This window comes from Epinephelus lanceolatus, chromosome 17 (assembly GCF_041903045.1).
Source record: "Epinephelus lanceolatus isolate andai-2023 chromosome 17, ASM4190304v1, whole genome shotgun sequence".
Taxonomy (NCBI): domain Eukaryota; kingdom Metazoa; phylum Chordata; class Actinopteri; order Perciformes; family Serranidae; genus Epinephelus; species Epinephelus lanceolatus.
The window spans coordinates 33,172,257-33,200,182 of NC_135750.1; the positions used below are offsets into that span (position 1 = coordinate 33,172,257).

At 42.4% G+C, this 27,926-nt stretch overlaps 1 protein-coding gene across 1 annotated transcript; it reads right to left on the reverse strand.

Annotated features, from left to right (window-relative positions):
* LOC117248622 (uncharacterized) lies at positions 1–27,904 on the reverse strand. The gene is made up of 23 exons (XM_078160558.1): positions 25,461–27,904; positions 24,746–24,868; positions 22,622–24,616; positions 20,109–20,242; positions 19,351–19,518; positions 18,934–19,113; positions 17,532–18,123; positions 16,992–17,141; positions 14,731–14,948; positions 14,158–14,233; positions 13,730–14,020; positions 13,012–13,248; positions 12,772–12,924; positions 12,022–12,200; positions 9,539–9,731; positions 9,318–9,437; positions 9,117–9,236; positions 7,586–7,606; positions 7,384–7,445; positions 7,106–7,298; positions 5,704–5,832; positions 5,368–5,503; positions 1–922 (listed from the first exon to the last, which is right to left on the reverse strand). Exons 1-23 carry the CDS (start codon positions 27,790–27,792, stop codon positions 781–783), a joined length of 7,944 nt encoding a protein of 2,647 aa, XP_078016684.1. The 5' UTR covers positions 27,793–27,904; the 3' UTR covers positions 1–780.
* Between the last annotated feature and the right edge of the window lie 22 nt (positions 27,905–27,926).

The window sequence follows — 27,926 nt, forward strand, 5'->3', positions numbered from 1 at the left end:
TTGATTTACATTATATTTACACATTGTTTCTTTCAAATTGCAGTGACAGTCCAGCTTTACAAACGACAGCTGCCAGTTGAAACACTGAATTACTCCGCTGTGTTAAATTAAGTGGAACACAATCCAGCAATGAACAATAATTTAGTGTAATCCCAAAGTGGGATGAATGCTTTTATAAAACAGTGTCGCCTACTTTTTAATGGATTGTGTGCTTCCAAAACAACATGTAAATTGAATCAACTCTGTTTCTGTGGTTGTGAGTAATACAAATATGGATGCATTACTGCACATTTTGGAGTGGAACGAACTCGAGACTCAATGTGATTGTGAACAGAGGGCAGGAGTCTGACGCCAGACATTCTGGCAGATGCTAATGTTCCTATCAAGGAGGCTGTTGGCCTAGTATCAGCTGGAAACTAAAGACCACTGCAGTGGTTTACTTTTCATCACCATCTCCAGCCAAGAGATGGTTGAGTTCTGCTGGGTCAGACTCTGACTGTAAACTGTTGTCCTGGCGAAAAAACTTCCAGCTCAAACTTGGCAGGTCCATCGCTCAGCAGAGAGGATTGGAAATAATTGACTTTAAAAGTCACTCAGGTTTAATTAGCTGTTTGTTTCGATATAAATAAGAGTCATTCATCTTGTCTTTATAAAACATATACAGAGGCTCCAAAAGTGCTCTGTTTGTAAGCCTGTGCATTCTTGTGTGCGGGTGTGCGAGCTTTTTAGTGTCTGTTTAAGTGATTTACGCGTACACTGTGTGTGTGGTTTTAGGATGTGCTATCTGTAGCGTTGCCTGGGTATGTAGCTGTCAAGGATCCTTGGGCTGCAATGGGTTATGTAGTGCAGGGCAGGGTCAGAGTAGTTGAAGGGCGGAGGGTTGTACTGCTCCTGGATGTAGTCTGGATGCATAGGGGGCAGGCTGGAAGAGAACACAGAAGCCAATCAGAATGCAGGAGTAAATGAGAAATCACTGCAGTCAGCTGTAAAGTGGCAAACATGCAGAGTGTCCATGTTATCTCTTGCACTTTATCTCTTGCACTGCATATAAAAGGTCAGTGTCTTTAGCCTTGTGGATCATTATGTACTGTGGAAATGTTACTAGTGGTGATATATCACCATTAATGCCAGGAGTTCTGCACATTTTGTACCTTTTGCAGTGAATTCCTGGCTCTGATTAGTGCTGTCTATAGTTCTCCATACAGTAGACGATCATTTCCGGCAATTTATGGAAATGTTTGGATGGGCAATAGTTGTTGTGGAGCGCTCGGTGACTCATGAATATTCATGCAGGCTCTAGCCTAGATATTCTGAGTGTTGAAAGATGCTGAAATCTGGGGCTAAAGCTGATTAAAAACATGAAACACACATCCCCTTCTCCCAGACTCGCTGATTTGCAGTTCAGATGCTTTGGATTGTATTTCATTATGGTTGTTCTTTGTGCAAATATGTATATCCTCTCTGATAATGAGGAACAGGCTGTGCAACCTGGTGCACCATGAATCATTCTGCGAATAAAAGAACAAAGGGAGAAAAAACACAATTCTTGCCAATAAGACCCTTCAGACCCTTTGTTACGACATTGATTACACTTAATGCTGTCAAATGTTCTGTTCAAACTTGCTGAAGCTAAATCCAAATTGCAGTCACAGTCCAGGGATTTTACACATCATAATTTTGTGGTATTTTGTAGATTCAAAGGAACAAAGTTTCAAAGGAAACCACTCCTGCACCATCACATCCAATACATCTGGGACTTTTAGTATTATTATATCATACCACATAATCCCAGTATCTCTATCTGTCTGTCTGTCTTGTTAAAGGACAACAGCATAACCTCTTCCCTGGCTTTTGCTTATTCACTCTAATCTAACAACATAATCCCACAATGCTGGCGCCAAACCCCGCCATTATATCCATAGGGTCTATTTACTGATAGCAGAGAAAGCAGGCCAGTCATCAGGGGGATTATGGGTCTCTGTGGCCCACTAACACCTGGCCCAGATGCCATACATCTGCACACACATGCTGAGGCCAAGGACACATGCACATTATGATGCACTGCTATGCACATCCACATGCACACTTGCATCAGGATACGAGATGTACTTTAGCACTTACGGCAGATTTTTATTCAGCTTTGTATTAAAATCCTTCTGTGATCTATGTGCAACTGAGAATGTGATTAAATAATAACCTTTATTGTGACTGACTTTTAATCTGTGGTCAATTTAAATCCTATAAAGAAAACGCACCGCTCCTCACAATAGCAAAGACCACATGTTTTATATTCATTTAAAGGAATACTTCACCCCAAAATGATTATTTGTATATTGTGACTAGCAAGCAAAGCTCAAAGGTACGTGCGTGTCCAGGCAAACTCAGGAGGCGCTACTCATAGGTGGAATTGTTGTATATTGTAACGTTTTAGCCAAAGGTGTACGTTTTGTTTCAACATTAGGGGTGACACATGTGAAATGGGGGTTTAGGGTCCGTCTCTTAAGAAATTTTGAGAATCAAACACTTTCCTGCATTTTGTTGAATTTTTATGCATCAATTTGTGCCATTTCAGCACCAATTTATGGTGGAACTGTCTTTAATTTGATCAAAATAAAAGTCATCTGCTACTCTCATGTTTTTATTGTGGGAGACAAATGTACATGTTCTAAATATTGAGGGAAATGTGCCCCTATGTTGATGAGACTGGGATTATACTGCATGCATTGTGTGAGAGTTTGTGAACAGTTTTTTTTGGATTCTTGGTTCACCGTTAAGGCATGTGAGAAAAACAAAGACTTCTTCATGATTTCAGTGTAACACAGGATGAGTCATGAATGTACAATTTGTCATTTGCAAGCGAAGTATTCCTTTAAAAGAACTGTTTGATGTTTTAAAAACATTTCTTGCAAAGAGTTAGATAAGAAGACTGATACCAGCTAACATTGTTTTTAATTTTATATTACGCAAAGCAAAACCACAACGTGTCATTATTTAATTTTGTTTTTTGGAAAGATTGAACAAAAAAGACATGACCTATTAATGAGTGAGCTTTAGAGGTGCTAGACAGAATTTTTTGTCTTTAGTTCCGACAGAGCCAGGTTTGCTGTTTCCCCCCTTTTTAAGTGGCTATGCCAAGCTAAGCTAACTGGCTGCCAAGTATTGCTTTATATTCAGCATACAGACATAACAGTGGTATCAGTCTTCTCATCTAACTCTCAAAATGAAAACAAACAAGAGTATTTGTATAACTATTTCTTCATGAAATAACATTGGATAATTTTATTATTCTGCCGTTTCACCTTTTTCCTGTGAACAAACACCACTTCTAATCCGTAGACGTGTTACCCTCATCATTACTTTGGTTTACTGTATATTCTATCTGCAAACATTCCTCAGTGTTACTCAGTGCAGTTTCATAACTCGGACCAAAGCTGTTAGTAGGAAGTGTTTTTGTTTAATATAGTAAGAGAGTGGGCAGTCCGTCCTCCAACTGAGAAGTTAAATACAAGAAGGCAGTGCTGCAGCAGCAGTACGGAGGACAAGATTTAAAGCTTTCAAGTTGGTGTAAAGGATTGTCTCTGGGCAGACCTACTTGACTACTGTACCTTGAAACACTCTGTGTGTGTGTGTGTGTGTGTGTGTGTGTGTGTGTGTGTGTGTGTGTGTGGTCCGGTCATCCTCTGCAGCAATATATTTTGTGGTGACCTGCAATGAACCCTAACTCATCCCGCCCAAAATGAGCTGCTGACCCACGTAAACACATTTTTCTTTTTCATTAGGGTTTTAATGCGCTGCAGTGGCCATCGTTTTGAAGGCCTGTGTGGCTATGAACATAGTGTTAGCATGACTGTGGCAAGGCTGTAATGCTCATTACATGCCAGAAAACATGTATGATGAAGGTCGTTCAGTGCACATCAGAGGACGATTGTTATGTGGATAAAAAATGAAGAGACAACATGGCTATTCTTAGATCCCTACCACTAATGAGGCAAAAATATATATTTAAGTAAGGCAGGAGGGTGGTGCCAAAAGAAAGAGCCATGTTGATAGATTAATCAAAAGCACTGACGCTAAGAGTCTCTGGCATTTTTGGAGTCTCTAAGTGGTTGCCTCTGAGGACTGCATAGCCATGGTTTTACCAGGGGACATCTATGTTTATGTTGGCAAATCATGGAGAAACCTGGTGGGTGTGACTGAGGAATGGCGTGCAAAATAATTAGAAAGCAATGAGTGCAATAAAAAGTAGTTTTGATCAACAAATGTAAACAGCCAACCATACTGCAGACAAACAGAAGGTTTGTATTTAGGGACTGTACTTTACTTATCAGAGGAGGGAGATCCCACTTGCAGGTTTTGGGATTCTGAGGATATTTAAACTAAACACAAAATATAACAATTTAAAGTTGAATGTCCCTCCTAAGTGCTTAATAAAGTATCTGAATTGCCACCACCTCCTCCTTTTTCAAAAATCATAAACAGTCCCTTAGCCATATGGCAAAAATTAAGTTACTGGCACAAAAATTAAGAGGAGAAATATGTTATTCTGCTGGAGTTGTTTGAGAATTTTCTATGAGTGCTGTTTTTTCCCCCAACACAAAAACGGGGTCACCATCAAGTAGCCTTTGTGAATCTAAGCTGACCAAACCTTCAGATGTACTCATGGTACTCAATATGTATATATATTTGCTGGATTATTCTTTTAAATATAGTCCTTATCAGCAAAAAAGTGACAGAATATAATAATCAGGAGCTCATATCAAATCTGTATGATAATGTTATCAACTTGAGAAAAAAACCTGAGTAGTTAAGCCCCCCCCCGACTTTCTGATTCAGTCAGTCATGCACGTCGTGTATTAATTAAAAAACTGTATGTAGACTCTATTTAAAGGAATAGTTCAGATTTTTTAAAGTGAGGTTGTATGGGGTACTTTTCCATAGGCAGTACTGTATATTACATACAGTCATTGTCAGGTGGTACGCCCCCAGTTTGGAGAAGCAGGTTGGAGTCCGACATGGAAGCTAAGCAATCTACACCTCAATGGCGCCGTTATATCACTCGCTTCAAAGCCAGACTCCACTGAAAAAAAAAACTGTGATTTTACACTGCTGAACACACTCTCAATATAACCTTAACTTAAACATGATATTGATTTTTTTTTTTACGTGGGGTTGTTTTTATGTGGCTAAATATGTTTTGTTGCTGACCCCCATTCACAGAAGTACTTTGCTTAGCTTCTGGGTCAGACTCCAGCCTGCTTCTCCAAACTGGGGGTGAGCTGACTGACAGCTTCTGTATGTAACACAATGAGTGTGGGTAAGTACTCCATACAACCCTATTTCAAAAATTTGATCCCTGTGTTAACTCACTCTCCGGTAACAGTCTTCTTGCAGCAGCAGAAGCAGGCCAGTGCTGCCAGGAGCAGCAACAAAAGCAGAGGGATGCCGATGCCCAGGACCAGGCCCAGAACAAGGTCTAGTTCCACATCATTCGCCTGGTCTCTGTCTGCAATGGGTCAAGTCAAACAAAGTCATGGCAAACCTTGTTTATAAAATGCTCTCATCACAGTCACAGAATGTTTTGTATAGTTAGAAATGACATGATAAATGTTAAGACTGCCTTCTGCATGTTTGTAAATGACAAAACTATGCAATGATTTTCTATTAAATTGTGTGTGTGGATGTAAGGTATGCTCAGATCCTCACCTAATACACACGACTGGGATTCATCCACATCAGTTGTGCCGTTGCAAACACATCTGTAGCCTCCGTAAGTGTTGGCGCAGAGGGCAGGATGGACGCACACCGCCTCCTTGGCCTTACACTCATCCAGATCTGTAGGTGTGGACAGTCCAACAGCAAGTGGGAGAGAAAGGTAGTCCGAGCAACAGTTTGCCATCATTAAAAAACCTCTGCAGTATATTCGATACCTTAAAGCAGCTACAAGGAGTTTTTAATGGTTATGAAACAGTCTCAGTTTAATACTGATTCCTCTGTATGACCTACATAAGCAAACAAGACCATCAGCAAGAAGACTGGCTATTTCTTGTATAGTTGTCCAACTCCATGCAAAATCAGATGAAACAACTTACAGCATGCAGACTGGAAGAGCCTGTGTTTACACTTTCCCAGGCAAAGCTTAGCAGTAAGTGGTATGTCAGCCAGTTAAAGGGACAGTTTGGTGTTTTTTGAAGTGGGGTTGTATGAGGTACTTATCCATAGTCAGTGTATTACATACAGTAGATGTCAGTTGGCATGCTTCCAGTTCGGAAAAGCAGGCTGGAGTACCGCCATGAAAGCTAAACGACGAACTGCTGTGGAAGGGTTAGCAACAATATGTATTAAGCCACCTAAAAAAATCCCACCTAGAAAAAAAATCAGTATCAGTTTAAGTGTACGTTATATTGAAAGTATTCTCACCGTTTTATCTTTCTATCAGACAGCCCGTTCCGACAGGGGAGCCCTTCTACGCTCTTGTCAAAGCCACCAGACTTCATTGAGAAAACCAGTAATTATAGCTCGCTGAACACAGGAGCTGCTGGTCTACTGTTGCTTCGATGAGTTCATTTGTTTGTGTTATTGTGTGACTTTGGTAAATCCGAACCAAGTCTTATAATCACCAAAGTCCGACAATAACACATACAAACTAACTGATCAAGGCGATGGTAGTGTCCCACTATGGTAAATCATTGGTCTTCTCCATGGAGTCTGGCTTTAAAGAGAGCTATATAACTGCTTCAGTTCCCCATCAAAATCACTGTCTGACATTAAGATCAAGCTGTAAAAATATTCTAAATATAGCGTACACTTAAACTGATAAAGATTTATTAGGTGGCTAGCATATGTTTCTTTGCCAACCCATACAAACTGGGAGCGTGTCCACTGACATCTATGTTTAATATACTGTCTATGGATAAGTACTCCATACAACCTCACTTCAAAAAATCTGAACTATCCCTTCAAAGGAAAGCAGAGATTTAAGATAATTTACCACACTATCACATAACTATGGCAAATTGCAACACTGTAATATGTAACATTAGTAAGACTAGTTATTCTGCTGAAGTTGAACAAAAGTGAAAACCACTGAAAAATATGAGTATTTTACCATCAACTTCTACAGCTCTGATGTCATAGTGGCTGCTGACTCTGACCAGGTATTCTCTGATGTACCAGTGGGGTGTGTCACTGGATACGTTGATACGATACTCGGCCACACCTGGACTGGAGCCTTGCACTGGATCCTTCATGCTGGCGTTGTAGAATTTGTTCTGGAAACCCATCGACAGGATTTTCACCAGCTGAGAGAGAAGGAGACTGTCATTATGCAGTGGATAATTTTGTATACTGAATTACACACACACACACACACACACATGCACACACCTGTTTGAGTCCATCAGATCTGTTCTTCGTCCAGCCCACAGAGACGTTGAACACATTACACCCTGTAGATACAGAACAGCAGCAACAGCTGTGTGATGACCTCTTATTACCATATATGGGCATGTTTACCATGGAAACACCAGAGGAAGCAAAGCTATATGAAGGTAATGAAGCTATAGAGAGAACATATGGGAGGCATTACCTGGAGGATTGGCAGAGTCCCCTGTAGAGAAACACATCATTCAGAACTGCATTAAATACACAGATGACACACTGGACATGTGCACTCTGTTGCAGAGTATAATGACAGATCTCAGAAATACACAAACTAGCACTGTGGTAAGCGTTAAATATATAGGTGTGGCCATTTTAGTCCCACCACACTGCACATCATCGTCCATATTTCAGGTAAGCAAACTACATCGAAATTTTGGGTTATTTGACTGACTAGACCTTGGCTCAGGTCAGTGTTGAATATACATTATTATTATTTCTCTTGATATTTCAATACATTTTATGATTTTCAAAATATTTTCAAATAAGATGTACTCTCAGTGATGACCATTATATTTTAATACTGTGTGTTAAAGGAGGTCTATATAACATTCAGAGCATATCCGTGATTCAGAGTCTGGGCCAGGATTATCTGCTCCTGTTTCTCAGGTGTCTGAGCTGGTGGCTAGCAGCTAACAGTGCTAACTTAATAAACAGTGCTAAAACAGCAGCAATGCTGACAGAGGTAGTGTTGTCAACCAAGGTGGGTACCGGAGGTGTGCCATGAAGCCATCCTGATATCATCAGTAACTGCCAGTATAAGTGCAGTGCAAAGTGATTGTGGTTAGCTGATTTTAAATAGAGATAAGCTGAAATAACTGGTGCACGGAAGAAGAAGTCTGTTCTTGGATATCTGCTGGCTACGCTGGATCAGCCTGAAATACTGGCCGTAGCGCCCAGAGACTTTAGCTTTGTCCGGTTGATAGCCGATGGTTTCTGGGATTGGCGATTAGCTATCCAGTCTGATACACACACAGGGATTCAACATTTTTCCAACATGCATGCGTGGCTGGACTGGCTACCAAAACAAACGACAGAGAAGCTTGGATTACAACACACACAGAGATGGTGTGACTTCACTTTCTGCTCATACAAAACCTTTAATACATGCATAGTCCTTTGAGACCAACCAGCAATTGTCTGACACTTAACAAGCACTTTAACGTAGTTAGCTGCTGGCAGTTTTGCAGTTACGTTGAGGAACTTGTTGGTATTGTTTTGGACCTTTACAATGTACAAATAAAAGGTGGCAATTGCTGTTGGAATAATTTTTGTTTGCATCAAATTTAGTTTTGCAAGAGACAGAAAAACATCTTCAAGAGAGGTCAAGTGGAGCTGTGCACACAAGTGTTAACTTCACGATTTCCACTGGGATTTTGTGGATCTTACAGGATGAATAATGGAAATTGTGTGAGGTCACCAAAATCCATGCACTTAACATAACAGTAAAAGCTGTTGCACCCTAAAAAACTATTAGGACAAATGTGGCCAATGCCAGTCAAGTACAGTCTGTGCATGCCCACCATTCACAGTCATGTCAAGTTACAGTAAGTACCAGGACTTTTGGCTTGTACAGTATGTCTAGTATTATATAATATATTCTAAACCATAAATTATTGAAATGAGATATTCAGCTGCCAGCTCAGTGATAGTGAATGTGTATGATTATGCACACATACCACATCCATCAGTGTCCTTGGTCTTCTGGTATCTACAGGAGCAATCGACAGAGCCGGGCTTGTTCTTACACTCAAACTTGGCATTGGGACAGGTCTCAAGATCTGCACACTCATCGATATCTAAAATACAAAGACGAAGACTGCTGAAACATTGTAAATAAATGTGTTATCATTCTTGTTTAAGTGTTGGGTGTTCAGTACCTGTGCAGTTTTGTCCGTCTCCAGTAAAGCCAGGCTTACACGTGCAGGTGAAATTCTGTTTCGTGCTGAGGCAGTCAGCATCTTTGTGGCAGGGGAAGGGGAAAGGAGGGATGCACATGTCTGAGGTATACAGAGAAGAAAGAATAAGACCAATCATAATGTATGGGGTCATTTTTTTTTCTCTAAGAATGGTAAGTGACTACACACAAAGTGCCACAGACCATGCTCGAAGCACTTGTATCCCTGTTTTCCCCCAGAGACAGTATTATTGGGACACTCTCCACAGGTGAAGAGGTCGGGTTTTGACTGTGACTGGCACTGCACCCCTCGGAAACAGGGTTTGCCACGACATACGTCTGCGATGTTCCCACAGAATTTTCCGCTGAATCCCTTTGGGCACAGACACCCCACCACCTGAGAGCGAAGAATAATGAACACAAAGGAGGAGAAACAGACAGACTAAAATATTACACACATTCAAAAAAGATACTACTCGTCCCAAACTCAACTTTAGTTTACGAACTTTGGTGGAGGACATTGTGAAGTCAAGGAAATATGTCGAGAGGAATTCGTGAGGACTTAACAACAACAGTGCAGAAGGAATCCAAATGTTTACAATCAACTAAAACAACTGAATTTAGTCAGATGCACTTCCTGAAATCATGCAACAGGAAATTTATTTAAGCTGCCCATATGGCATGCAAGCAGGTCAATATGGCATAGGAAATGAACAGGCCTAAATAGAATGCCCAAGGACTGAGCCCTAAAACCCGGAAATGAGTCAGTTTTTTTGGACTCCTGGTTCCCTTGTCTTGAAGTCAATGGGTTTTTTGAACGGGTTTTTGGTTAGATGCATGAAATAAGGTCAGTGGTTAACTTTCACGTTTTGTTCTATGACATAAAATACGTCAGTGAATACCCTACTTGGGAACTTCAAGCTTCTATGTGTCTCAAAAAAATGGTTGCTAACAAATAAGACTATAGGACGCCATTCTGTCGAGCTGAACACGGCTTTAGTCTTGTTATGGTTGTGACGTTAGGTCATGCAACCTTTGTGTAGTTTGTTTATTATGCTAGCTTTTTACTTCTGCCGATTTGTGAAGATTAACTTGCTTGCCACAGCAATTGGATTATTACTTTCAGAAATGATCCAAAATCCAATGGAAAAATCCAATAGGCTTTTTGACGAGGGAAGCAGTGAGATGCTAACTTGGCTGCTAACTTCAATAATTACTTTAAATGGGACAGAAATATTCTCATTAATCATTCATAATATATATTTCTTATATACATAATTGATTTTTTTTTAACAGGCCAGTATTCCAGCTATTCATCTCAGGTTATATACAGCTAATGCATGAGGTCAGTTGCATTTCTTTTCTTGGATTGTAGGGAATCTGATTAAAGCAAGGAACCTGTAAAATGATTCATTTTCCTTGGTTTGAAGTAGGACATCTCTATACTAATTTCTCAAAGAAAGAGTAGGGATTTTAATACTGTACTTTAGCTTGGAGCCTCAGTGATGTCCCCAAGGAAGGGCCATAGCCACCCCTACACAATCACTGGTCCCCTCTGGAGAAAATAATAAGAGGCCGACATTACTATCTTTAAGAGGCTGTGGTGCTCTCAATGAGGAAGTGGCATCTTGTAACTAGACAACCTAAGGCACCCACTGGTACCAATCATGAACTCCCTTGAACTTTCACCTCTAGCTATCTGAATGAAAATGGATTCTGCCCACTAGTCTCCCCTAAACTTGAGAATACTCCTTCAAATTAAAACTTTTTTTTTTAAGGAAAAGGACAACCAGACTGTTTGAAGAACAATGAATTGGTTAACATGTAGAGACACATAACACATTGAAAGGATTATTGTAACTCAAATGTTAACTGTGCCACTTTTTAGTTTATCAAGTAATTAGTAATCTTATCTGTAAAATAAGAAACCAAAGTATATCAGTATGTGATTCCTTAACTCTTTTGTTGACATAGTTTTCAACAAGCCTTCATTCTTCAACAACAACACAGAATACCTGAAATTCAGTTTTCATTTAGTAAAAAGTCATATGTGAGAAGAAAATCTGCGAGTGCTCGCCTACTATGTGAATTCTATGAAAACTTATCTGAGATTAATCCAGCACTGCTACTACTTGCTTTTTTTTTTACACTTAACACATGTACAGTATTACTATCATACCCAAACTTTGTTAAAAATTCAGTGGATAAATGGAACAAATTAAATGCTTTGAATTTTTAGTTGTCTATTGGTGAAGCATAGGATGGTATTAAAGGAAGTTCTGAAGCCTTTGTTGGCATTTATGCGAGAACTGTGAGCTCTTCTTTTGATGGCTGCCATTCAGTTCACTTAACAGGAAACAGTAACTATGACAACAATGTATTCATCATAACAGGAATAATCTCTGTCATGGATATTGAATGTTTTAAGATGTTCTCTTTCTAAAATTGTGGAGCTGTATATCATGATTTGTCATGTGGCCATCCTGGTTGTTATTATGTGGTGCAGGACACTCAAATAAACAAATCACTCAATCAAATAAAGAATCCTCTGAGCACAAAATGACTTTTGTCTGCACTATACCTGCTTGTTCCTGTTCAAGGGCAACGCAAACTGGCAATTTTTCAAATGGAGCGCTGTATGTCTGATGATGAATAGAGTGAGTGATGAGGGCAACTGAAGAAAGTACCTGGAACTTTCCCTGCTGATGGTTTTCAGCTATGCTGTCATACTGGCAGGTCCCTCCATTGAGGCAGTTGCAGACACGCAGGATGGGGGTGAACAGGGAGCTGGTGAGCTCATCACTGACTCTGATGGTCAGCTGGACAGGCTGTGTGGTCAGGGGGGTCCATGTCAGGAATCCGTCACCTGGAGCGGAAAGCACATGGGTCATTCATACGCATACACATTTGTGTACATAACATTCTTAAAAGGACAGTTCATCCCAAAATCAAAAATATAATTCTGCCAGGTGACACAGTTGGCGGGTGGTATCTCCAAATCTGCATTTTTCACCAAAACAATCTAGACTGATCAATGGCACTACAGGTAAGAGGAAAATATGTATTTGGGGTGAACCTTCCCTTTAAGAGGCTATACCATTGTCTTCCTCTGGTTTAATAAGGGGAAAAAACCATACAATTCTACATTTACAGCAGTGTTTTTTTATGGTGGTATTATTAAAAACAGCCTGTCATCCTTTTTTGCCAGTCTTTTGTGCGTTCTGTTTGCATGTGCGTGTCTATCTCCGTGTGACCCATCCTCTGATTCAGCTCTGAAATGTTCCATCTGCTGAAAGACTTAACTGCTGGCTACAGCAGTAGGCTCACCATCCCACTAACAAATGTCAACAGTAACGTCATCTGTAACGTCGATGGAGGAGGGGGGGCTCTCTTTGGTATGAAAATCTGAGGGGAAAACGTGTGTGTGTGTGTCTCACCGCTGCCTATGGAAGTCCGTGCAGGCCTGGGGTGGAGCAGCGAGTAGGTGATGGGGTCTCCGTTTGGGTCCTGAGCCACAATCTGAATGTTGACAGTGGAGTTGACCTTACAGTGGATCACTGTGGGCTCTGTCACTATGGGAGGCATGTTACCTGGCAGACCACAGTCAGACCACATCAAATTAGTACAGGTCAGTGGTGAAGACTTAAAACCTTTCCAAAATAGTGCAGCCATCGTACCATAGATCAGAGCCAGATTTTGGAATCGCTTCTTGGCATCCCGAGTCTGCAGGCCCAGGTCAGAGCTGCCGGATGCTATGGTGTCGTGGACGCACTGCATGCTGCCTTCACAGGTTCTCCTCAGCTCCTCCACCTCAGCGGGACTGACGCTTTCCAGCAGCTGCTTGGAGGAGGCAGGCTCCAGTGGAACCAGTGGAGGTGGGGAGAACAACAGGCTCTCTGGTACAGGAACTGCCCCTAGAAACACACACACATACATATGCATACAGAAATGGTGATAGATGTAGACTGGGACAGGTCTAGTTGTGCAAAACACTGGATAAATTGCCTAGATGATGGCAATATCATACATCGTGATAATATCATATCGTGGGGCCTCTGGTGATTCCCACCCCAAGCCTCATGCAGAAAGCAATATACAGACAAATGTTTTCTTATTTTTGTTTGTATCTACAATTTGTTCTTGTTTTGTTCATACTCATTCATTTCTGGGCTTTACTTATGTTTCTTATTTTTGCTCTTCTCCTATAGTGTGCTTAAGAGAAAGACTCTAGGATCTTTCCAGCCAAATAGCTACTACATCAGTCTGGCAACCCTGATTCTATTACAATACACATTATTTATACAATATATACATATCATTTTTGAAAAATGTTCTCCACTTTTCTCTTTAAACACAAGTAAATTGTGTAACTGTATTGATCTACAGTCCACTCACAGGACAAGCCAAAGTGGTGCAGTCTCTCCTCTGAGGGAGGGTTGAGGTCCGTTGAGAGGAGCAGCCTGCCGTCCGACATCAGGAAATCGTCTGTGCGATTAGAGCTCCAGAGACCCATGAGACCCACAGTGCGGTTGTAGAATGTCTGAGGAACCTCCACCATGGCTGCCAGCTGACTGTAACCTGCAACCCGCCACGCCATCACGTGGAGACCGCCAGCGTAAATTGCTGCGCAGCGACTCACCGACATACAGCGCACAGCGAAGTCCTTCTCACCTACGTGCACCACACCTGAAAGGACAGTCGTGACATATTTGTCATATAATTAATGCCTTAAATACATACTCTGTAGATGGGATTTAATAATTAGCAAAATTTTCCCAATTGAGCTTTTTGATTGAATGTCAAACGTGTGTGGTGATCATTACCAACAGTGACCGGGACCTCAACATCATCCACAAAAATATGCAATCCATCTCCTTTCGCTGCACATCTCCACTCAATCTGAGAAAAATCCATAAACAATATTTATTTAGCCTGCTTTAACAACTGGATAGATAGGTTTTGCAGAGTATAAGAAACTTAATCACTGTGACTGTCTAAACTGTAAGAGTCTGTACTGGTGTTATTGACTTTTACATAAAATTGCACCCATCTTGTGCTCCAAAACGTTAAAAGAAATCACAGAAAGTGCATTCAAGTATAAAGCTGGAGGAGATTAGCTTAGCTTAGCATAAACTTTTGACCTTTGGAGAGAATCAGGCTAGCTGTCCCCCCCCCCCCTTCTTTATGCTAAGCTAGGCTAATTACCTCCCAGCTCCACCTCCTTACTTAACACATATAAACATGGGAATGCCATCAACCTCATCATTTAACTCTCAGAAACAAAGTGAATATGCTTATTTTCTTAAATGCAACAATCCTTTAAGACACACAAACACTCTCTCTGTGACACACACACAGTTACACTGTCTCCCCTCAACACACACAAACATCCTGACCTTGCCAATGCCCTGGTGGAAGGCAGCCATGCGCACCACCACTGGGAACTCAGTGATCCCCTTTGCGTCTGTGTGTAGCTTGTCAGTCTGTCCTTGCAGGGTGAAGATATTAGAGCCGGTGCTGGAGGAGAGACGCAATATCACAAACTCTCCCAGGGCCTTGAAGGAGTACTCCGACCCATCGAAGGTGATGAAATGGAGGCTGCCGTACATCATCGCTGCAAAGGAAACATGGACAAAAGAGGTTTTCTGAGAAATAATTTAAATTCATCATACTACGGTCCTCTTTGATAAAAAGGTAAAGCATATTCTCTGGGAATGGACAGACTGCTATCATGACCAGATCTAGTGACAATGTCTGGGCTGAAAAATGAACTCAGTGCCCAAGTGTTAAAAACTGCAGTTCCACAAATGGCCACTTGAGGCTGATTTCAACAGTTAGTCAGTCCCCATTAACGCCCATGTTAAAATGCCCAACTTTACAGCACAAATAAACCTGTTTATAGACATTTTGGTTGCCTAAAAAAGTCTTCTTCAATGTTTGGTTATTCTGAATGACCCTCTATGACAGGGGTTCTCAACTTGCTCTCCCCAAGAATCACTTTTATAAAATGACGAGAAGCCAGGGGCCAGTTAATAAACAAAAATTAATTATATTTATCAGTATATAAAATAAATGAATTGCCTGTTTCAACCTTTTGACGTTTGCTGTCCTAACTCATCTGTGTCAAGAGGCAAATCCAGTTGCAGCAGCCCTACACGTCAGGTGTACGGATAGGCATGTCTAGGATTTGGGACATTCGAGGCTTAGCCAGGACCTCTATAGTCGATCCTCCCCTGGCACTTTTTTTTTTTTTTTTTTTTTTTTTTTTAACAAAAAAGCTCTATTTAGAGGACGTTTTTTTATGCAATCTGGCACCTTATTATCATTCCAAGTACAAAAAAATTCTCAGTATGAATCAATTTACTTCACTGTCAATTAGAAAATGGTCAGTGGGCCATCTGGCACCGAATCTGGTCCACAGGCAGTAAGTTGAGTAAGACTGCTCTAAGGAGTTGGATACTCAGTTTTTATGATAAATACATTTTTAAAAATGGTTTTAAGCCAGTTTCTTTTGCATAGACTGTATAATGCTACTGTATGTAGCAACTGTGCCATCACCTATTGGTTTGTGGACTTCTGTATAAAAGCCTTAGGTTTGGCATTTCGGCTGTTATCATCTTTGTTTTTTGGAGCCAGAAGTGACCATATTTGGACAACAGGGCGGAGCTGACTGAGAAGCCAAGGACACTAACTGCAGTCAGCCTGTTACTCAAAGTGGCCCGTTCTTAATTATACATACCTTTAAGCCTTAAATACATTTAAAGAGATGAGCTACATAAAAATTCACTCCTCATACATTTGTCATGAATGTTTAAATATGGAAAAATAAAAAAAATATAAAAAATAAAAAGGGCGGCACGATGGTGTGGTGGTCAGCACTGTCGCCTCACAGCAAGAGGGTTGCCGGTTTGATCCCGGGTGTAGGAGCCCTTCTGTGCGGAGTTTGCATGTTCTCCCCATGTCAGCGGTAGGTTAATTGATAACTCTAAATTGTCCATAGGTGTGAATGGTTGTTTGTCTCTATGTGTCAGCCTTGCGATAGTCTGGCGGCCTGTCCAGGGTGTACCCTGCCTCTTGCCCAAAGTAAGCTGGGATAGGCTCCAGCCCCCCCACGACCCTCAAGAGGATGAAGCGGTTAAAAGATGAATGAATGAATCAATAAAAAATATGGACCAAAAACAGCTTTTTTGTGCCAGGCTGTAAGCATGTTTCTTCCTGCTGTAAGGTTTGGCATTTAAAGTTTGGCCTGAAGTTGCATTCAAAGAATTGTTTTTGACACTTGCCTGTTTGCTTCATTTTTCAGCTCCAGAGGACTGGATGGCTTGGAGGCTTGGGTTTTGCACTGGCATTGTCCCAGTCACCCATAGTTGTAAATGCACTGTCCTAACCAAGGTAGCAGCTAGCATCAGGGTTAGCTCCACGCTTTTGTTCAAATACAGTCACTTCTGGCACCAAAATCCAATATGGGGACAACCAAAAAGTCAAAACTTGAGGCTTCAAAACAGGAGTCCACAAAGCAGGGGTGACATCACTGTGGCTGTGTCTATTATTTTATACATTCTATGGACTGGATGCTTGAAAATAACAAACACTTCCACTGATTACTGAACAGTATGTGATCTTCTTCTGGCTCTGTTTACTGGGAAGAATCCCTCACCTACACCCTGCGTCGCCTTCCTGGCCGGAGTGCAGCTGCCAGGGCTGGCCCAGCTGTAACCTTGGCAACGGTCCAGTGGTCTCTTGTTGAGGTAAAGGTGGCAGAGAGGAGACTCGATACAACACCACTGAAATGGCAGAAGATCACCATCTAGAGAGAGAAGTTTGAATTAATACTTAAAAGGCAAGTGGCTGTGGCAGCATGGATTAGCAGATATACTGTCCTGTAATATAAGTAGAAGGTTGCAGGTATGATGCCGACATCAGACATGTATCTTACTTTGTCCTTGAGCAAGGCACTAACATCTTACTGACTCAGTAATTGCTACGGTAACTCAAACTGATTTGCTTTTGTCTGCCTATTTGAAAGTGAAAAATATTAAGAACTACTCAAAATAGTTTGTAGAATTTACTAAATTCCTGTGCATTTATAAAGTAAAATGTACAGGTACAGTACAAAGCTCCTTTAGATACACACATTTTTGTTTATACTTTTTTTTTTTGTTGGATTTGACCAAAAATAGAAAATCATATGTATTACCAATATGTTTCTGCATGCTGTGTCCAGAAAAGTAGCGTTCATTGTACCCAGCCAGCAGGGGACCATCTGGTTCATACACACACCTCTTCCCTGAACCATCTCTGCTGGACAGGATGGACTGGAAGACGTGCCCCCCTCCGCCCCCCCACCGCTGACCCCTCAGCGTCTTCACCCTCGAGCCCGGATCAGCAGTATCCTGCATGAACGACAGGTCCTCTAGAGCCTGTGTGCGAGTACAGGGACACGAAGACAACTTGTTCGTCCATTTAACAGGGTCAGGCTCCTTCATCGCCCACGACTGGCACCTGATACTGAAATCCACGTCTGACCCGGGAGGCCCTGTCAAATCATACACCTGCTGACCTAACTTCCCCATGACCCCTTTCACCTGCTGCGGCCTGTATCTGCCCCCAGGCCCGAAAAGGTTATCTGGGGGTACAGTGGGCTCCTTGTGGGAGAATTTTCCATCTGTGTAGCCGATGAGAGCGTCATGGTATTGCCTCTGGCCAGGACCCCAGAGCATCTCCCCGTATCGCAGGAGGGCAAAGGAGCGTGCTCCGTCGGTGGTCAGGATACCCTGGAATGTGTTCGTCTGATGATGACAAACCAGAACTGTTTTAGTTATTAAGTACAGTGAAAGAAAAGCCACATAATCTTTGTTTACTTGCATTCAGACGCAGATCTTCATGAACTAAAACAATTATTTAATTTTGATTTTAATCTGTCAGTGTTTTAACACTACACAATTCCTCAAACAAAAAAATAAGATTGCAAGAAGGCATTCAATAGACAGGTGGCAGCAGATATCTCTACACTGTGCATCTGAGCCCTGCAGGTGAAACAGCCCCAAGGTGGCACCAGAGTTTAACAAAAAAAAAGCACAAGTGTTCCAGGAATTATGCGTTCTGCTTTCTTTGAGCTTATGGTAAAAGGGTTCACATTGCATATAACAATAGCATATAAAGTAGGACAAACATGCAAGCAAACAGTAACAGTTCCTGCTCCATCACGCCTTTTACTGACACTGGCACATAACAGATTAACAGTAAGCGGAAGGCAGTGCTTCAGTCAGACAGTGTTTTGAATTATAATGACATTAATGAGAGTGGGAATATATTATGCTATGCAGGACATGCATATTTAGTAAGCCATTTTCTTATCATTTCATCATCAGGACTATATACCAGGATTAAACAAAAAACATATATATTAATTACAGTATTTATGCCAGATAGAGAAACCTAAAACTGTTCATAGAACAACCAAGCCAGTGGAAAATGTATGCCTGTTACTGATATTGATGAACATGTGTTGCAACATTTCTGGTATCTAATAACCAGTGGGAGTAATTTTGGTTCGGCATTTCAGAGAAAAAAATCTGATTGCATTTAAATCTCTTTACCTCTGAGTAGTTGATCTTCTGGTAGGAGACGGGCATCACATGGTCCCAGGTGATCTTGAGGATCCAGGCAGGGGTGAAGGCTGGCTTGTCTCTCTGCTCCTCAAACTTTGTCACTTCCTCTGCCGTACGGTTAAAAACTATCTGAGAGTAGACATCTGACATATCTAGCTCATGGTATTCCTGAAAGATCAAAAGAAACCAAAGGAGAAGTAATATAAAACATGAATTGCAGAGTAAAGCTATCAAACCATTAGATATGACAGGCAGCCTGTTTTGTTGATTGCACCTCTATCCAAAAAAGATAAGGCCGGTCTATGACTTTGTCTTCTTTACTTTATCCTTTCACCTGAACAAATAACGAAAACAAATTCCAATCTCATTTTGACTCCAGCCAGACAATGTCCTCCTCCATCTAACCTGATAGAGCAGCCGTCCGTCCCCATGGGTGAGGTCAGCATCGTCCCAAAACACCGCCAGTAGAGACACTTTCATGTTGTCGGGGAAGCCACTTGCTGAAGGAGCTGGGAGCAGGTACTGCTCATTCTCAGCCACAGATTGAAACTGGACAAGGCCATTGTCAGAAAACTGAGGAAGGAAAGGAAAATACAGATATGATAGCAGACAGAAGGTTTGGCTGTCATCTTCTGTCACAAAACCATCACTTTTTTCTAACTTTTTAAAAAATAATTTAATTATAGTTTTCTGATTTTTTTACTGCTACATTATTTCACTGCTGTAAACCCTAAGCAAAGCAAAACATGTAAGCCCCATACAGATCACATTTACTTTGGGGAATATTATGCTGCCATTTATACAGTAGATTGTAGTAAGCCATTGCATTGCTATCAAATATCAAACTCATGATGGTTATGCAGCATTCTGTTATATTCCACTGAGCATTACTGTCACCTCTGCCAAGAAGGCGATGTTTTAATTACAGTTGTTGTAAAGTTACTGTTAAATTTACTGGAAAGTAAGAGAGGTGATTCATCTTTGCTGTGGATCCAGGAATTTCTTAAAAGTTTATGAGATGTGACATTTGGATTCAGATGCAAATCATAACTCAATATTCTCCACAATTTCAAAATAACACTTTTAGAGGATTATACAACTTTGGCAGTATGCACTCTCTGACATCTTTCTAGGGTTGTAGATAAATGGTCTTGGAAACTCACACAAATCCTGGCGTATGACTTTTCCAGGAAGGGGAAACGCATTGGTAGTGTGATGAATGGGGAATTTCCATCTTTTGTGTCCATCTTTATGTCTGTATCACCCACCTCTGCTCCAAAGGGGTACAGGCTGCTTTCTATGGGGGGAGCACAGAGACTTAATCAGTGGCAAAACAAAACATAGCTACATGTACATTATATTGTCATCAATGAAATCAGTTACCAGCATTTGACCTGAATGTTTAAGCTGTCACTTGTTATTCAAAATTTGAAGGTTGTTGAAAATTTGGAGGGAAAAAAAAGATACAGTAGTGGTAATAATCAGTTCAAATTCCAAATTAAGTGTATAAGGTCATTAGGCTGTGCCTTGTTTTTCAGTAGGGGTTGTTTGAAGAAAAAAAAGAGCACTGTCACTCTGATCTATTGTGTCCCCTGTTGCTGTGTGAGCTGGGCTATTGCTCTAATTTTTGCTAGCACTGTTGCCAACTCCTCAGTAAGAAAAGTAGCTATTGGCTGTCCTAAAAGTCGCTAAATGATGTCATCGCCTAATTTGCTTAATTGTCCATATGCATGTAATTGTAATGGCTGCTGTAGGAGAGAGGAATAACATCGTGGGAGAGACAAAAACAGAGTAAAAAAACACCCTGAATATGTTTAGAACTACAAATGAACCTTCTTTCAGTGATTTATATTAGACAAAGAAAATTTTACATTTACATCCCGCCCTGACTGTAAACCAGGTCAGGAACAGCCAGCGGCGGTTCCGCGCATGAGTGATTCACTTGCAGTCTGGACGTGGAGGGGATAACATCTCCTGCTCTGACTGCTGCTGGGAGGGAGGACTGGGCCGTCTGTGAGTGCTTTGGGGAGAAGGAAGGGCCCACGGCAGCGTCTGCTGCTCATTGAGAAGAATAAGAATAATACGTGCTCTCACAACAGAGTCTCCAGAAGTCTTCAATAACATCAGAAAAAGTCGCTAGATTTGTCGCTAGTCGCTTTTTTGAAAAAGAGTTGCTAGAGGGGTCTGAAAAGTCGCTAAATATAGCGACAAAGTCGCTAAGTTGGCAAAACTGTTTACTAACGTAAAACGGGGAAAACTAGCAAGCTGCACTGAACGCTGTGCTGGATAACACCAAACCACCTGAGATGTAATGTGAGGAAGCATTTGACACCATAAATAGAAAAATCATGGACGGAGGTAAGTTTGTTAGCAGACTTTGTAAAATGCAGCTCTCTTATAGTAACGTTAGCTTATCACTCAGTGAGGTGAACAAAACATAAATTGTGAGTTGATTAGGTTATGTTAGTAGCCTTTGAATTAATTCAGTCTAATTCTGTGTTTACTATAATTTATCCAAGTGTATTTTTGAAAAAGTGAGAGCCCAGTTTAGCTTTACAGTACACAGGAGCTAGATCAATTGGGCTTGCTAATTATTGCAATTATCGAAATCATGCTTCTCTAGTTTTTATGTTTTGATGAAATTTACCATTTTTAAGTTACTTGCAAATTAATGTGACTCACAGGATGAAGACTGTGTATAACCATGCCGTTGACAGCGCAAAATTCCTTAGCCCCAATTAGTCTGAAAAATGGCCCATTGGATGGAAAACCCATTTCACCCACAGCCCGTTATTCCGAAACCAAATGCCCATTGCTCCACAGCCCCTTTTCTCTGAGAACACACTCCCTGCAGTTAGTTTAAGTTTCCCAGCTGCATTTGAGCCATCGATCCCAGGTGTTTTTACAAACCCTTCATGATGTTTCTCAGCGGTGTTTGAACCATGACCCCAGGTGTTTTTCACCAACCTGTCCCTGCTTTTCTAGCCACTTTTATGCCACCAAACGTGCGTGTTTTAAGCCTAACACAACCTTTTACTCTTTTTTTTGTGCCTAAACATATCCACACATTCACCACAGCCTTGTAGACAAATGTAACATATCCATGGTTTAGAAACATACAATGGCAACATTTTTCTGGTGACGGGATTGTCTAACCACAGGGAGTGTGTATTTTTTGGAAAAACAGGCCTTGTCCAATAGGACATTTTTCAGACTAAAGAGGTTTCAAAATTTTGGGCCAGTGGAGCAATGGGCTGTTCTCATAAGCCTGCCATTGGCTATCTATTTCACATAGAATTCTCCCCCTCTTCCGCTATCTATCGACATTATTGCACAAGGGCATAGGGCTTGGTGCCCCCCAGATCATTGTGATTGGTGTGAAGAAATACAAATAACTCAGAACATTTGTTTCCTTAGTGCAGAATTATGACAGGTTCAACCAGACCTTTCCCCACTAAAACAAAGTGTGGACATCGGTGTGGTATGTGAGACTACTTACAAATGGGATGATCCCCAAAATGCATAGTTTCTACACAGGTCATCAAACATTTTTGAGATACAGGGTTTTCACCTGACAACAATGTGACATTTGAAGAAAATATTGGCAAAAGTAATAAGTACTACGCCTAATTATTCATAATAATAAAAAAACACAAGTAAAAATGACATAACCAACCCTTCTGAGTAATCATTCTGCACACTGTGCTGTTTTCGGGACAGGAACAGTTGTAAGACCCTGGCAGGTTGGTGCAGGATGTTTGTCCAGGACATGCCATGGGGTAAGCACACTCATCAAAGTCCACACATCCTCCTTTTCCATGACCATTGTTTTTGGTAGTATTCCAGCCTTGACCGCAAGAGCATTTAAAGCCTCCTGCATGGTTGGAGCAGGTTGCAGCAGAGTGACACTGCCCATTAGCCTGTTGGCACTCATCAAAGTCTACACACAGTGGTCCGATACTCACAAAGCCGGGTTTACACACACATACAAATGACCCTGGAGTGTTGTGGCAGTGAGCAAGAGGGTGGCACGGTTTGGACAGGGCGACACACTCATCCACATCTTTGCACCAGGAGCCATTTCCAGCAAAGCCAAGAGGGCAGTGGCATGAAAAGGAGCCAAGGGTGTTCCAGCACCGTGCCGAGGGATGGCAAGGTGAATTCTCACATTCATTGGTGTCGACACATGCCTGTTTCTCCTCATGATACCCCAGTGGACAAGAGCAGTTGTATGCTCCAGGCAGGTTGGTGCACACCTGGTCAAAGCGGCAGGTGGAGTTGTCCTGGCATTCGTCGATATCCTCACAACCCATGCTGACGGGTTTGTACCCCGGAGAACATGGGCAGAGGAAGGACCCTGCTGTGTTGTTACATATTGAGTGCTCAGGGCAAGGGGAGACATATGGGTCATTACACTCATCTACATCCTGACACTCAGTACCATTCAGGATAAACCCCTCATTACAGGGGCAACGGTAAGACCCAGGGATGTTGATGCATGTTGAATGGTGCTGACACACTGAAGAGTTCAGAGAATCTGAGCATTCATCTACATCCTTGCACTCGGTCCCATTACTCCAGAATCCTTTGATGCATTCACAGTAATATGAGCCGATAGCATTCATACATGTGCCATTGGTGCAAAGCTCCCCCTGCTCCATGTCATTGCATTCATCTATGTCCACGCACAAGTCATCCACACTGGAAAATCCCACATCACAAATACACAGGTAGCTTCCGTTGGTGTTGATGCATGTGCTATGCTCAGGGCAGGTAGAGTTGTCCAGGCACTCATCAATATCCTCACAGTAACTGTTGTTGCCTTGGTAACCTTCCCAGCATCCACAGAGAAAAGACCCAACTGTGTTTAGGCAGTTGGAGAATTTAGGGCACTGGATGATGCCAAGGGAGCACTCATCTACGTCCGAACACAGGGAGCCATTGCCTGTGAAGCCTGGGTCACAGGCACATTCGTAGCTTCCCTCTATGTTAGTACAAGTACTATTGTCAGGGCAGGTAAAGTTCCCTGTTCCACATTCGTCTATGTCCAGACACTGTGTCCCATTCTCCTGAAACCCCTCCCAGCAGTCACAGATGTAGGAGCCATTAGTATTGAAGCAGTAGGAGAAGGCAGGGCAGGTTTTATTTTGTGATTTGTCGCATTCGTCCACATCTCGGCATTCAATACCACTTCCTTCATAACCATCTTCACACTGGCAGTAGAAAGAACCCTGGTATTTGTGGCACTTGGCAAGTGGGTTGCAGATGTCACTAGCATTCAAGCAAGTGTCTTCACTCACGCATGTGCCCACGTCATACACCAGGTCCAAGATACATGAACATGTGTATGAACCAGGGCTGTTGCTGCAAGTCATGTTCCTGCTACAGGTTGTGGTCAGCTCACACTCATCCACATCCTCACAAACAAAGCCATCACCCTGGTATCCATCCAGACACTGGCAGATGTAGGACCCGTTTGTGTTGTGGCACAAAGCCTGGGCACTGCAGTTATGTGGCAGGGTGGAGTTCTGCTCGCATTCGTCCACGTCCTCACACTCAAAGCCATTGCCCTGCATTCCAGTTGGGCAGGCACAGTAGAAAGATCCAGGTGTGTTTGTGCAGCTGGCAACTGGATGGCATCCTCCATTTTGGGCTTGGCACTCATCAAAGTCTATAATTTATCCAAAACGGGACAGTGTCAGGGAAACAGCCCCAAATGGTGCTTAAGGGGAGTTCACTTATGGGGGCAAAAGAACCAAGTGTTGCAATAGAAGGTAAATAATGAGGAATTGATACATACCAGAGCAGTTTTTCCCGTCACCTGTGAAGCCACTGAGACAGAAGCAGGAATGGCTGCCCTTGTTGTTGATACACTGGGCAAACTCACTGCACTCGTGCTGCCCTGTCTCACACTCGTTGACATCTACAGAGGTGATGGACAATTGGGGGTAGGGGGTGGGGGGGGCGAGAGGGAGATAATAAAGCTTAACAGCATCGCTTCAGAGGAGAATGCATTATTAGAGTAGCTCTGGAGAGAAAGGAAAATATGTCAGAATTTTAGAAAAAGAGGTAGACTCTTTATTCTTGTACTGTCACGTCAAATTAAGATGTGTGGAAACTCATCTGTCATATGTCTCTCCATATCCTGGAATGAATATCATCCTACAGCATTCGATAAAACTCAGGGCAACAGTGGACAGCAGCTCTGTTCTACTCTCTGCTATGTTCACATGTTAGAGAATATAATTGATATTTCCATTATTAATGATGTATTATTTGCACATATTAGTGATTCCTTAGTACTCATACTGACATCTTTTTTAACCAGCCTATAATGTAATATATACCTCCAAAGAGCACAACAGAATTCCCTCAAATTCAGTTATTGGTTTTTGTTTAGGTGTGCCACCCCAAAATTTCAGTTGCCCCATTTGGCCACCCCTATGAAATATTTCTGGGGGCACAATTGCAAGTTATAGATTTCTCTGAACAAAACAAAGAAAGACCTGTCTTACCAACACACTGTGTTCCATTGAGAGTGTAGCCTTTTTTGCAGACACAGGAAAACGATCCTGGGACATTCATACACTCCGTATTATTTTGAGGACAAATGTTTTCCCTCTGGCACTCATCTATGTCAGAGCAAGTCAGCCCGTCACCCATGTAACCCAGGTCACACACACACTGGTATCCAGCAGGTGATTGGTGGCACAGGCCATGAGTGTGGCAGGCAGGGTCACACAATGGACTTGGTGGCACACAGGTGTCATTAAAGGCCACTGTACCATTTAAACATGAACAGACATGAGCTCCAGGGGAGTTGATACACTCTGAGAAGGCTGGGCAAGTGGTATTAGAGAGGCTGCACTCATCCACATCCTGACAGGAGAAACCATCACCTTTGAAACCCTGCTGACAGGAGCAAAAGAAGTCCCCTATGAAGTTGGTGCACAGTGCTCGTGGGTGGCATGTACCCTCCCCAGAACACTCATCTATGTCTTCACACTGAGTGCCATTTGCTGAAAAACCTCGTTTGCAGGTGCAAGTGTGGGACCCTATGGTGTTGAGGCATGTGGCATTGACATGACACGGGTCGTCTTTACACTCGTCCATATCGACGCAGTCCATGTTGCTGGCAGGGCGGTAATAACCACCCCGGCAGGGGCACTCATATGACCCGTCGATGTTCTTGCATTCTTCATTCACTCCACATGGATTTTTTGGTTCCTTACACTCATCTATATCCTGACAAAGGGTCTGATTAATCAAGATGAAGCCTGGCTGGCACAGGCAAGAAAAGGAACCCTGGTCGTTGACACATGTAGCTTTGTTCCTGCAACCTCCATTATCCACCAGACACTCGTTCACATCATTGCACCGGATCACCCCATCTCCAGAATAACCCACCTGACAGGTGCAGTTGTAAGAACCAGGAAGGTTAATGCAAAGAGCATCTCTGTGACACTGCTTAGCCAACGAGCACTCATCCACATCCACACAAGTAAAGCCGTCCCCCCTGTACCCTGATGCACACTGACAAGAGAAGGAGCCAGGTGTATTTGTGCAGATTGCATAGGGGCTGCAACGCCCTTCTGTGCACTCATCCTGGTCATGACATGTGGAGTTGCTGAAGATGAAGCCGATGCCACAGTCGCAGTAATATGACCCCCCAGTGTTGACGCAGGTAGTGGTAGAAGGGCAGATATTCGGGGTTGCACACTCATTAACATCTTCACACACTCGACCATCTCCTATAAAACCTCCCAAACAGGAGCACTCATAACCTCCGAGTCTGTTGATACAAGTAGCGCTGGGGTCGCACTGATTGTTCACATTGCATTCATTTATATCCGCACAGGTTAGTCCATTGCCGTCAAAACCAGGATTGCAGGTACACTTGTATGACCCCATGGTGTTAACGCAATCTGCAAATAGACTGCAGATGTTTCTTGCACATTCGTCTATGTCCACACAGCTCTGCCCGTTACTTTCAAAGCCAGTGCTGCATGTGCAGCGGTAGGTGCCAGGCAAATTTTTACAGCCTTTGTAGCCAAGTGAAGAAGAACATACATGAGGAGTCTCTGAACATTCGTCTATGTCAAGACACAGGTAGTTTCCATTTCCCTTATAGCCAGCGTTACAGGTACATGCATAGGAGCCAGGGTTGTTGGTGCAGGTGGCGTTCCAGTGACAGATCCTTTGGTTAGCACATTCGTTAACATCTTCACACTTGAAGCCGCTGCCCCTGAAGCCGACTTTACACTGGCACTGTCGCCCACCCTCATAGTTAGTACAGATGGCGCTGGCATGGCAGCCCCCATTTTCTTTTTGGCACTCGTCAATGTCCTGACAGTTGGTGCCATCTCCAACATATCCTTCGAGGCACACACAGCTGTAGCTGCCCAGGGTGTTATTGCAGAGGGCCTGCGAGTGACAGCCGTGTAGGCCACTGCGACATTCATCGATGTCATTGCACAGCAGGCCATCACCCTGGAAACCCATGCGGCACACACAGGTGAAGTTGCTTCTGACCTTCAGACACTGAGCCTGAGGGGGGCACTTGCTGCCTGCTTTCTCGCACTCCCTCGGGTCCACAGCTGAAAAGAACAAGAGTGAGAGACAAGAGGTTGAGAAACACTGAATCTGAATAAGTGTCACCTCGATTTTAAGAAATATGTTTAGGGAGTGTATGTCACTGTCTGTGTGTTTAGTTAAGGCAGCAAAGATGGTTTCATTAAAGGTAAGATACCTGCACTGCAGTATTCCAGCGCTGCAAAAAGACTTATCAGCCACAGGAGTGGAAACCTGTGTGGGCAAAGGAAAGAAAATCAGAAACATAGTAGGCATTCTATGTATTTGGTATTTTTTATCTTTTAAATACAAGATATAGGTGAAGATGAGAAAAGATCGATTTAATCCTTGCGAAGGTAAGCAGACATGAGATTTGCTCAGTTTGCAGTTGCTGTAACACTTTTTTTGTA